This window comes from Mytilus californianus, unplaced genomic scaffold (genome assembly GCF_021869535.1).
Source record: "Mytilus californianus isolate M0D057914Y unplaced genomic scaffold, xbMytCali1.0.p SCAF_6, whole genome shotgun sequence".
Classification (NCBI taxonomy): domain Eukaryota; kingdom Metazoa; phylum Mollusca; class Bivalvia; order Mytilida; family Mytilidae; genus Mytilus; species Mytilus californianus.
In genome coordinates, this window is record NW_026262712.1 from 78130297 (window position 1) to 78143021 (window position 12725).

At 31.4% G+C, this 12725-nt stretch overlaps 1 protein-coding gene across 1 annotated transcript in view; it reads left to right on the top strand.

Moving 5' to 3' along the window:
* LOC127706310 (cytoskeleton-associated protein 5-like) overlaps nucleotides 1-10001 on the top strand; it is a 70639-nt gene extending 60638 nt beyond the window's left edge. Inside the window, exons 43-46 of the mRNA XM_052210826.1 lie at nucleotides 1828-1984; nucleotides 5245-5372; nucleotides 6005-6070; nucleotides 8586-10001. Of these exons, the coding sequence (XP_052066786.1) occupies nucleotides 1828-1984; nucleotides 5245-5372; nucleotides 6005-6070; nucleotides 8586-8705 (471 nt within the window). The 3' untranslated portion in view covers nucleotides 8706-10001. The remainder of the gene's footprint in view (nucleotides 1-1827; nucleotides 1985-5244; nucleotides 5373-6004; nucleotides 6071-8585) is intronic.
* Nucleotides 10002-12725: the final 2724 nt, after the last annotated feature.

Consider the following 12725-nt stretch of genomic DNA (forward strand, 5'->3'; position numbering starts at 1 on the left):
TGAGTAACTGACTAATTCTCTTAAAAAAAATTACACGCTAATGACTGCAGAACATAATGGCTGGTCTTCATTGTTCTGTATGATGACCTTATGGATAAACATGCACAAAGAGGACTTAACAACAACATAACTTTCTGCATGCACAAAATATTGAGTTTTTATCTTGATCACTTATTAACTTTTTTTCAACCACGTGGCTGAAAGGTGCAGAAAACTCTTCAAAAAAAATAATTTAGCATCGTACATTTCATAAAACTTCATTTTTGTGTCGCCTTGACGGAGTCAAAAAGCGAGACATAGGTATGCTGTTTCCGGCGGCAGCGGCGTCAACAATGTATTAGTTTGTGACTAGGTCTAGTTTGTGGTGAACCACTAGTGGTGATTTTTGGTATGCAGTTGTATTAGCAATTGGCACATCTCATTTCCATGGAGATTATTTGGCCCTGCCCCCTCAGTCATGGTCTATTGACTTTGAAACTTATGCTTAGTTTACATGTATTAGTTTGTGATTAGGTCAGTTTATGGGAAACTACTAGTGGTAGGTCATTGATATTTGGTATGCAGTTGTATAAGCATTGGCATATCTCATTTCCATGGAGATTATTTGGCCCTGCCCCATCAGTCATGGTCTATTGACTTTGAAACTTTTGCTTAGTTTACATGTATTAGTTTGTGATTAGGTCAGATTAAGGGGAACCATTAGTGGTATGGTGGTACCAATGTTAATTGGTATGCAGTTGTTTAAGCATTAGCACATCTCATTTCCATGGAGAATATTTGGCCCTGCCCCCTCAGTCATGGTCTATTGACTTGAAACTTTTTCTTAGTTTACATGTATTAGTCTGTTATTAGATCAGTTTCAGATGAACCACTAATGTTAAGTCAATGATATTTGGTATGCAAATGTATTGGCATTTGCAAGTCTCGTTTCCATGGAGATTATATAGCTCCTACTCCTCATCATGGTTCATAGACTTTGGAACTTTTACATAGTTTACAAGTTAATGTTTGTGTTTAGGTTTATTTAAAGGGAATGACTAATGATAAGTCAATGGTTTTTGGTTTGCAGTTGTATTAGCATTGGTACATCTCATTTCCATGGAGATTGTTTAGCCATGTTCCTTCAGTCATGGTTCATTGACTTTGAATATTTGCATAACTTACATGTTGAAAGTATTGCTTTTTAGCTCACCTGGCCAGAAGGGCCAAGTGAGCTTTTCTCATCACTTGGCATCCGTCGTTGTCCGTTGTCGTTAGCTTTTTACAAAAATCTTCTCCTCTGAAACCACTGGGCCAAATTTAACCAAACTTGGCCACAATCATCATTAGGGTATCTAGTTTTAAAAATGTGTCCGATGACCACGCCAACCAACCAAGATGGCCGCCATGGCTAAAAATAGAACATAGGGGTAAAATGCAGTTTTTGGTTTATATCTCTGAAAGTAAAGCATTTAGAGCAAATCTGACAGGGGGCAAAAATGTTCATCAGATTTAGATTTATCTGCCCTGAAAATTTTTAGATGAATCCGACAACCTGTTGTTGGGTTGCTGCCCCTCAGTTAGTAATTTTACAAAACTTTTGCAGTTTTTTGTTATTATCTTAGATATCATTATAATATCTGATATCTAATAATATTAATTATGATTTTAACCTTATTTTACATGATTTCCAAAGCATCAGTAAATATAGGTGAGCGACACAGGCTCTTGAGAGCCTCTAGTTTAATTTCAACATTTGCATTATCAAAATTACAAAAAAGTGAGACATATCTCTGTGATAACAGTTTATGATTTAGATATAGATAAAATTCCTTAAATCTGTTTTAGGGCCTGAATGACTTGTACGACTTTAAGAAGAAGTATCCTGATGCTGATCTGGAACCATTTCTGAAGAAGTCATCTAATTTCTTCCAAAACTATATAGAAAGAGGTCTTAAAAATATTGAGCAGGAGAGAGAAGGAAAAGTGTCGTCAGATTTTGGAGGTAATAAATTTTTTTTCTCAGTTAAAAAGGGAATCTATAGCAAAGTGAAGAATAAAGAAATGAAAATTTGTAAAGGATTCCAACCAACCCTTCTATTGTAATTGATTTGTTTTTCATGTTATTTTGATTTTTGTTTTTAGAAAATGACGCAGTCAATTTTCTTTTACCATTGACCAGACTTCCAACCCGCATTCGGAACTCGGTTCCGTATTTTACATACTTAAAGTGAATGTTAGTATGCTCATACATTGGTAAAAGAAAGACAACTCCAGCGTTGCAAATGTACATTTTAAAATAACAGATGGTGTCGTCTCCCTTCAATATGTCTTGTTGTGTACAAAATGGCGGTCATTAACCTTCATGACCGTCGGACAATTTTCAATCATATTGTTGGAAATACAACTGTAACAGAATTAAATTTGTAATTTTCATTCTTTAATTTCTTAACCTGTCATACCTGCCAACTTGCACGATTCAGGCGTGAAATACTCGATTTTGACCCCTTGTCACGATTGCACGATTGTGATCGTGTAAAAACCTCTAAACCACGATTTTGTTAAATTCTACTGTTCCCAATATTTCGAACTTTCCTCAAACTTTTCCCAAGGGAGACAACTGCAAATGTGCTAAATTTTTAACTTGTTAGGAACTCAGAATATTGTAGAAATCGTGATCATGGCAGACCAATTTCAATTACAAGAAGGTTCTTACACAGCTTAAGAAGTAAATCATGACTGATTGACAAAGTTCAAAGATACAGTTCAACCATAAACATAATAAACAGTAGCTAATGGACAAATTTTACACTTAGGGAGCTGCCATTTGATTTTTAGGTAAACGGACAGAAAGTCACAGGACAAAAAGTCACAGGACATAAAGTCACAAATTTGATAGGACAAAAAGTCACAGGACAAAAAGTCACAAATAGTTTGTTGACAATTGTTTGAATATATAAGAGAAAGATCTTGAAATATTTTCTTTTTATTCATTTTTAAGCTTAGAAAATTGTTCATAAGCCTTGATAAATGAAAACTTATTAAATTTTAATCGTGCAAAGGATATATTTCTTGGCACCATGAAGCCATTTAAGGATCAAGCCTGTTTGACATTTTGTTTTCATAGCAATTATTTGATCATTATTAATATTTATTGCATAAATTTTAATTACAAAGTTGCTTTATACATAATAGTTTAAGAAAAAAACCAAAATATTTCTTTTTAAATTAGTTTTTTCTTGTTCAAAGAAAAATAATCTCAAAACTGAATTGTGACTTTTTGTCCGTGACTTTTTGTCCTGTGACTTTCTGTCCTACATTCGATTTTTATGGGGGGCTAGGATGAAAAAATTTGTCCTGCATTTTTTTTTAGTTGTAATCTCTGTCCTGCCTTTTTATTTTTCACTCTATTCGGTCCTGCCTTTTTTTTTGTTAGTTTATCCTGACTTTTTTTTACATAAATTGTCATCCTGCCTTTTTTTTTTGCAAAGTGTCTCATCCTGCCTTTTTTTTTACTCAAAACTCCTGTCCTGATTATTTTTTTCAAATTTCATCCTAGCCCCCCCTTAAAAATCAAATGGTAGCTCCCTTATGGTAACAGATCATACATGATTCTTGAAATTAAATTACCAAATCAATTAAAGTACAATGTTCTATCTTTTAATTTTCACAAGGAATCAGATATATTTCCTTCTTTGTGCATATTTTTATATTTGAAAAGTCAACAGTCACTTTAATATTCCTGTGACCAATAATCTGATAATCCACCTTAAAGGTTCATCTAATATACACCAACAAAAATGGCTGTGTTTACACCATGAAATTTTCTCTGAATGCAGACAAAACTGTGTAATTCTAATAGTTTTAAATCCTGGCAGCACCTGGCCACAACTCCTCTTTTTCCTGTGGTACCTGAAAACAATAAACTGGTTTGGTGTCTGAAAGTGACTTATAACTGCCAACAGCCACATTATTTGTACTCTGGTAGATAGTACATCAGACTGTTATCTCATTGGCAATCACACCCCATCTCCTTATTTTATTACGGGTCAATTATTTGAAATAAATGACTATGGTACTCAACATTAAATCATTTGAAAAAAAATAATTTTGCAATAATTTATGTTGTCATTTTAAGATTTCAGTGTAAGCTTGCTTACTACAGCCTCTTCACAATGAAATTAAGTTGTATAGATGGTGTCACTTTGTTTATAATTGTGAAACTAGTATAACAATACTATTGTCTAAATCTATAGAAATTGATCATGTTTAGGTAAATGAAATAACAATGTGATGTTGTCACTAGGTCACCTGTAACTTATCTCTTGAATAATGTTGGGTATAAGAGCTTTCTTACTACAGGCTCTTCATAATCATTTTGTTAAATAATTCTACAAATAAGGGAAACACATTCACATATTACTTTGAATATTGTAGATTGTTCAGGTAGTCTTGAGTTATTTCTTTGTACAGCAGAACAACTAGTAGTTATTTTCACTTCACACACATATATATATATCTTGACAAACAAATAAAAACGCTATAGATTGTGGAAACAATTCATATCTATTCTATCAGTCACCCTACCTACCATAAATTGAAACGTCGCCTAAGATTCAGTAGGTAAATTAAGTAAAAATCAAGACTTGTATCAAAAATATCCCAATATGAGAGACAATGGCGTCATTTTTACTTGGAGCTTTCAGCTCTTTGATTATTTTGATAAAAATGAGGAGATGTGGTATCATTGCCAATGAGACAACTGTCCACCAGAGTTTAAATGAAGAGGATGTTAGCAGTTATAGGCCTCCTTTGGCCTTCAACAATGAAAAAAACAATACCGTTTAGTCGGCTATGAAACGACATAAAAAATGCAAAATATTTCAAACGAGAAAACTAACGACCTAATTTATTAAAAAAAAACAAAAAAAAAACAAATAAGACACTCATGAATCAACGACATCACTGTACTACAGGCTCCTGATTTGGGACAGACACATAAAGAATGTGGTGACATAAAACATGTTTGTGAGTTCTCAACCCTCCACTAACCTGGGACAGTGATGTAACAGCTCAACATTAGAACAAACTGTAAAAATCAATTGTAATTTGGCATCTGAAAAGATCTGTACAAGTTACAAAAACCACTTACATAAAAACAATAGACACAAAGCACCAAAATAAGAGTAATCACAGTTACTGAAAGCTAGTTCAAAGACAAATACAACTTGATGCAAAATTAATAATGTGTAACTTTTATTTTAGTCTCAGTGAGATCTGACAATCTACAGAGTACCAATGATTCATCAGTAGGGCATCAAGAGAAACAACAGGTGGATTATTACAGGGAACGTCTCAAAATACTAAGAGCCAAATGTGGATTAGATAATGAGGTATAGAAAACAAACTCTATTTTACAGGTCAAGTCATATACACTTAAAACGCACATGCAGTTTTGCACTAAATGGTAAATTGCCAACAATTGAGTCAAAATTTTATTTATTTTTCATTTTAATTATTCTTTAGTAAATGGCAAAGATTTAAAAAATGCATATTTGTCATTGCACATTGTAAATTTTTTTTTTACAAACCCGATTATGTTTAAAAGATGTCACATCAACCTTTTGAGATTTTCAATTGTTGGTAGGTATGATCAAATACATAAATTGTAACATTCAGTTCTAATCAGTATTTGTTCATAAGAATATTTGTGTGTAAGTGTTTTGTGTCATTAATAGAGCACAATTTACTGTGGATTCATTATTATTGTGGGATATCAATTTTCAAGAGTAAAGGTTTACCATAAATTTAAATGTTTAACAAAGTACAGATTTTCTTTAGGCTTGTTTGCAGACTTGGCAAAACCACGAAATCAAATATTCAAGAAAATACAATTTTACCTCAATCCACAAAAAATAAATGAATCCACATTATATTAAGCATTTGCTACACAAAAATCATTACAACTAATCTTTGTACAAATTATTGATAAATGATAAAAACTATTAATAATAAATTGTTATAGGCCAAGTTAGACACAGATATTACACCAGAGATAACAAAACCTCCATCACCAGAACCAGAAATACAGGTACATTATCCTATTCTACATTTTAGTAAACAACTTTAAAAAATCATGATACAGTCAATCCTGCCTTTACGGTCACCTCGTTTCAGTGGTCACCTGTCTCTAACGGTCATTTTCAGACCTTCCCAAACGTTTTCTCTATATAATTTAACTCTTTTCAGCGGTCACTTATCTAACGTGATCAGAAGTCACCTAATTTTAGTACTAAAACATCACTTCAACTTTGAACACCGGTCACATTCATGTTTTTAACAAACCAAAATATAAGCCTGATGAAAAATATACAGTATATCAGGTATTTTTCTTGTCAGCTTTTTTCAGCAATTTGATGATAAAATGGACAGGATAAATTTTCACTGTGTATAATTTTTGCTGAATGGAAAAATACATGAGAAAAAATCACTGTATAGAACGGTTAGAGATTTTAACAACATAATCTTTATTAACTGAGATAATCGAAAATCTAAAATACATAATGTGGACAAGGTTCAAGGAAAGTAAATTATGTACATTGCTGCATGCTGAAATTGAAGGTTATGATGGTATGAATTAACAATTTTTACAATCGCATATTTGTGCAAATATCCCTGTAAATGTGATTGAAATATATTTTATTTTTACATTATATGCAAAATGTTTGGGTTATAACAACAATAAATAGAGTGTCACTGATTAACATTTTTGAACAAGTCATTGTCACTGGTTGCTGTGTTGTCAAACGGTATGACATGGGCACATTGCATTTGCGCCAACTTTTAAAAAAATGCAGTAATAATATGTGCCAAAAATGATTACTGCTTGTGTGCCAATTTACAGGTAAAAATATAACGGAAACGTTTAAATATAAGATGTGTCCTGAATACGAGGCTCGTATAAGAAATGTAAAGTATCCCATATCGAGTATGACGTATGATTAGCCAATTATGTTATTATGAAAACAGAGAGATCTTAATTAAATATGCACATTCTTGTGATCTGTCGGTTAACACAAAAGACTGATTTCATATATAATGTTATTTCACCTTTAGGGTGAAAACAGTTTACATATCAATTTTGTGAATACTCGTGATTTACAGTATAATGAATGCCAAGTTTACACAGCGATAAATTTGAAAATATTCAGCACCAGAATTCCGCCATTTTTATACGCCCGTCAAATTTTTGACGGGACGTATTATGTTATACAAATGTCCGCCGTCCGTCCGTCTGTCTGTCCGGCGTAAACATGTCGCACCGTAACTTGAGAATGACTTATCCAAATTTCATGAAACTTAACATAGTTGTTTCTTATGATGGTCAAACGATCTGTATACTTTTTGGTGAAAATAAGATTAAAACTTTTTGAGTTACAGGACTTAGTAACTAAAACAGGTGTGTGTTTTTTTTCACATGTCGCGCCATATCTCAAAAACAATTTATGATTATTGCTTAAAACTTTACACACTTCTTAGTTATATTAATCTTAAGATCTGTATACTTTTGGTGATGATTCAAAATTTTATTTTAGAGATATTGAGTATTTTGTTAAAAGAGGGGGAGGGGTTTTTCACATGTCGCGCCGTATCTCAAAAACAGTTTATGATTATTGCTTAAAACTTTACACACTTCTTAGTTATATTAACCTTAAGATCTGTATACTTTTTGGTGATGATTCAAAATTTTATTTTTGAGTTATTGAGTATTTTGTAAAAAAAAGGGGAGGGGTTTTTCACATGTCGCGCCGTATCTCAAAAATGATTTATGATTATTGCTTAAAATTTTACACACTTCTTAGTTATGTTAATCTAAAGATCTGTATACTTTTTGGTTTTGATTCAAAATTTTATTTTTGAGATATTGATTTTCTTTTTTTTTAAAGGGGGGGTTTTCACATGTCGCGCCGTATCTCAAAAACGATTTATGATTATTGCTTAAAATTTTACACACTTCTTAGTTATATTAATCTAAAGATCTGTATACTTTTTGGTTTTGATTCAAAATTATATTTTGGAGATATTGAGTTTTTGTTAAAAAAAAAGGGGGTTTTCGCATGTCAAGCCGTATGTCAGAAACTATTTATGCTTATTGCATAAAAATTCACACACAAGACGACGGGCGTATCATGCGCTCATGGCGCAGCTGTTTATTTATATTTCTGCTTCAACACTAAATCAATATGCCCCGATCCCTTACCCCATGCGATGTCAGGGTCAGAATTTTTTCAAACCTCATTTAAAAGGTCACTTCCCTTAAGTGATCACTTTTGATACTTCCCATGAGTGACTGCTTAATACAGGTTTGACTGTACTTTCATGTATAGAACAACAAAAGAAGAAAAACAAAATTAATATTTATTATACTTTTTTTTCCTAAGGAAATTATAAAATTAATTAGTAAGTAATAGCATGAATTGTATTTATAGCAAAAAGATAAAGTGGCTATCTTGAAAAAAAATATCAGATATTTTTGATTATTATATCAGTCCATTATGTGAATTTGATATAAATATCATTATTTAAGTGAAAATTTGTGATTTCAGGTTGAAATCAGGGCCCCAGAAATAGAGACCGACCAAACAATGCCTCGATCAACCTCAACAACAGATGTGTCAGAATTAAAACAAAGACTTGAACGAATTAAGAAATTAGCTAAAAGTTGAACAACTACAATAACATTTACATTGCCATAGTCATATTGTTAAGATCCATTAGTATACAACTTGGTGTCTGTAGCATTAGCCTATTTATCATGTCATCTAAACATTAGATGTTTTCTAAAAGCTACAGTGTTTCCTGCAATCGTCAAAGAATTGAAGGGTGTAATTTTTCAGCTGAGTGCTTTGTCTGTGCATTGTGTGTGTTTGTGCTAATATCAGACTGGTGTGCTGTAATGTGTTTATAAATCTATGATATATATCTGAATGAAAGGTATCTGATTTGTGTGTGTTATGTAAACCTTCAAACACAATTATGGAGTAGGAAGATTTCAATGTGTTCTAAATAATGTCAGTTCAAACATTGAATGATTGAAACCTAAAATTATATTAATTATCATTTACAGATTTTGTTTTGGATACTTTAAGATTTTCAACAACTTTTGAAAGTTTCAAAACCCATTTAAAAAAGAGGGTTGGCCCGGAATCTTCAAATGAGTAAGAATTTTTATTTTACACTCAGTAACCAACAGCAGTGGATGTTTATTAGATGAGCTAGAAAAACTGAAGCCTTAAATTATTTATTTTGTACACAATTTAGAATTGTTTTCATATTTTTAGGATAAACATTAAAATCCATACTGTTCTTGACTGCATCTATGATCACCAATTTGTTTCAGTATTACATACCTTTGTGCTAAATTAATGTATTTTTGAACATGTAAATTATATAAAAAGTTGGATGTATGACTGCTGATAGAATCATCATTGTTTTGGGTACAACAGATTGCCTTTATTACTCATTTTTGTAACGGTAGTGACTTTTACAGTAGATTATTCAGCAGTAGAAAAGTTTCATTTGTTTACTGGAAAAAACTGCCAAATAGAGGATAGCATCAATGTAATATTCATTTCCTTTTTATATTAGTCCTACATCAAACAGTTTGTAAATCATTGTTCATTATTCCGATTGCCAACATTTAACATCAACAAATCCTAGAGGCACTTAACTTGTATTCCTTTATACGTACACACACACAACTTAAATAATTTCCAACATTTAGCATCAACAATTTAAACATCCGATAGGCACTAAACGTGTACTCCTTTATACACACATACACATTGTTAATGATTCAGTAAGATTTGAGGTAGAAACCAAAGATAACTTCTAATGATGATATACCAGTGACTAGCAATTTTCTGTAATTGGTTTAAGGCAACATTTTGGCTCAAATTTATTTCTACTGAGACTGAAATGAATATTTAGTTGCTAAAGGAAAATAAAATATTTTTGTTATATGTAAATTTTGTTTGTTCCCATGATAGTCTCCACTTTATTTTGTACTGAATTATACTTGGCCACTATCTTTTAAATGCTTTAACATGAAATACATCATATTACTACCTTCAAGGTCATATAACTTTGGCTATCTAAATGTAGTTCGATCATTAAGGAAATGTGCAATACTCATTTCTGACTCTTGTAATTCACAGTAAAACTTCAGGCATTACGCATGAGTTGCACAAATTTTAATTTATAGCTCAGTAGTGTTGTTTCGTAATTGCATCTCTCATCCTGAATATGCATGAAATATTTTGTCATTATGTATGCCATGGACTATTAAACAAAGAATGTTCATTCATAAGGAATACATGGGTTAATAAATATATTTTCCTTAGTTTTTCAGTTTAATGAAAAAGGAGATTTCAAATAGATTTTTAAAGTTTGAATTTATGGGAGTTTCAACAAAATGATAGAGATTTTTTTCACACTTTGTAAATATATAGTTTAAATTGTGGTTTTAAAAAAATAAGGATAAAAAGTATGGTTGCAAAGCTTGTTTTCAAGGCACAGGTTGTGTAAAATTGCCTTAGTTTTGTAAGGATTATATATGGAAAAGGCACTTTTATGTGAAAAGATAAAAAACAAAAAGGAAAAATTTTGAAATGAAATATTAGCAGTTAGCTCTTAAAATATGCCAGGAAATAAAAATAAAAAGGTAACATAAAAAATAAATAATTTAATGTACATTCCTTCATAAATATAAATTCTATAAAAAATTTTAAAAAATCTATTTGTAAACAAAAAATATCATAAGATATAATCCTATAATTTATTTTATTTCAAAAGAAAGTCATTTGAATTGGGGGGGGGGAAATGGTGAAAAAACTTTCTACCTTAAGATTTTGTGTGGTATTGTTCTTCAGTTTCTCCTCTTGCGATTTTGACTTTTTTCGTTTCGGCATTTGACATTTGTGTTGTAAGGTGTTTCAAGAGGATTTATTCACTTTATTTTATAAAACTTAACAACCTTTTTTAACAACAAAACAATTTGTCGAATATAAGGTATAATTTTTATGAAGTATAATGTGAATATAACTGCATGAATATTTTCTGGCTAAAGATTCCCTCTTGTTTAATTTTTTAAGTATCATGCATGTGTTGAATAAGCTAAATGTGTTTTAAAAAAAATTGAGTATAACTGGTGAGTTTGTAAATGATAGCCTCAGTGTATGATGAAAAAAGTAAATTCTATATTTACAAGTATGTTATGAATTTGTCTTATCTTTCATACACTTCTTTATTGTTTTAAAGAAGGCAGAATTCTTACACATGAACATAATTATAATTATAACACAAGGACTGTGTCTTAAATTTTATATTGTTGTGAGGCATGTGTTGTAAGAAATTTAGAGTTGATATTCATATGTATAAAACTTTGATAGAAATTCCAAAAAAAATCCCTGACTTTCCACAAAATTTCATGTGAATTTCGAAAACCATCTGTAGGAGGGATTTAAATGTAAATGATTATTTCTCCTCTTTCTTATTTCAATTACTGGGTAAACAAACTTTCCTTTCTATCCTGTCTAAGATAATGCACGGTATAAAGAATATTTTATGTTAATTAAAAACACAGAAATAGTACGAATCTCCTCTCCATATTGGAGATCACATACTTGTTTTTTTGTTTTGTTTGTTTGCCTTAATTGTATTTAAGTGCTATGATCAAACTGTACAGTTTTTGTTTAATTATTTTTATTTAATGAAATAATGTTCAAATAAATTCTTCAAGATGAAGAACCTGCAAATTATGTGATATTAAAAATACTAAGTTCTACTGAATTTTTGTTTGTTTTAGTAAGCCGTGTCTAGAGTTTGAAATGGGCATTTACTTTCATACTTGCTCATCATACTTAAGTTCTATGTGTCCAAGTCCATTTCTAAAAAAAACACATAATGGTATAATATTTTAATCATTTTTATACAACCGCAAAATATTTTGCATTCGTATTATGTTATGGCGATGTCTGCATCTGCATCTAAAGACATTTTGGTTCGCAGACAATAACTTGAGTATAAGTGAATGGATCTCTATGAAATTTTAGCACAAGGTTCCATACCACTAATGGTATATTGGGATTGTTTTTGGGGGGTATTGTCCTAGCGGTTTTGTAATTAGGGGCCAAAAAAGGTCAGTTTTACTGGTTGAAAATAAATTTTGGGGGTTATTGTCATAGCTGTTTAGGAATTAGGGACCAAAAAGAGCCTAACAAAAACAATTATTTGTCTGGTTCACAGACAATAACTTGAGTATAAGTGTATGCATCTCTATTAAATTTTAGCACAAGGTTCCTTACCACTATAGGAAGGATGGGATTTATGTAAGGGGTTATTGTCGTAGCGGTCTAGTAATTAGGGGCCAAAAAAGGGTAAAAAACATGCATTTTTCATGTTTCAGGACAATAATTTGTGTATAAGAGTATGGATCTCTATGAAATTTTACCACAAGGTTCCATACTTCAATAGGAACGTTGGGATTTATTTTGGGGGTCATTGCTCTAACCCTGTTAGGGGCTGAAAAGGGGCAAAATACTAGGATTTTCTGGTTTCTGGACAATAACTTGAGTATAAGTCTATTGATTGCTATTTAATTGTGCCACAAGGTGTTATACCAAAAAATGAAGGTTGGGATTGATTTTGGGGGTGATGACCCTAAAGGTTTAGGAAAAAAGGGGCCA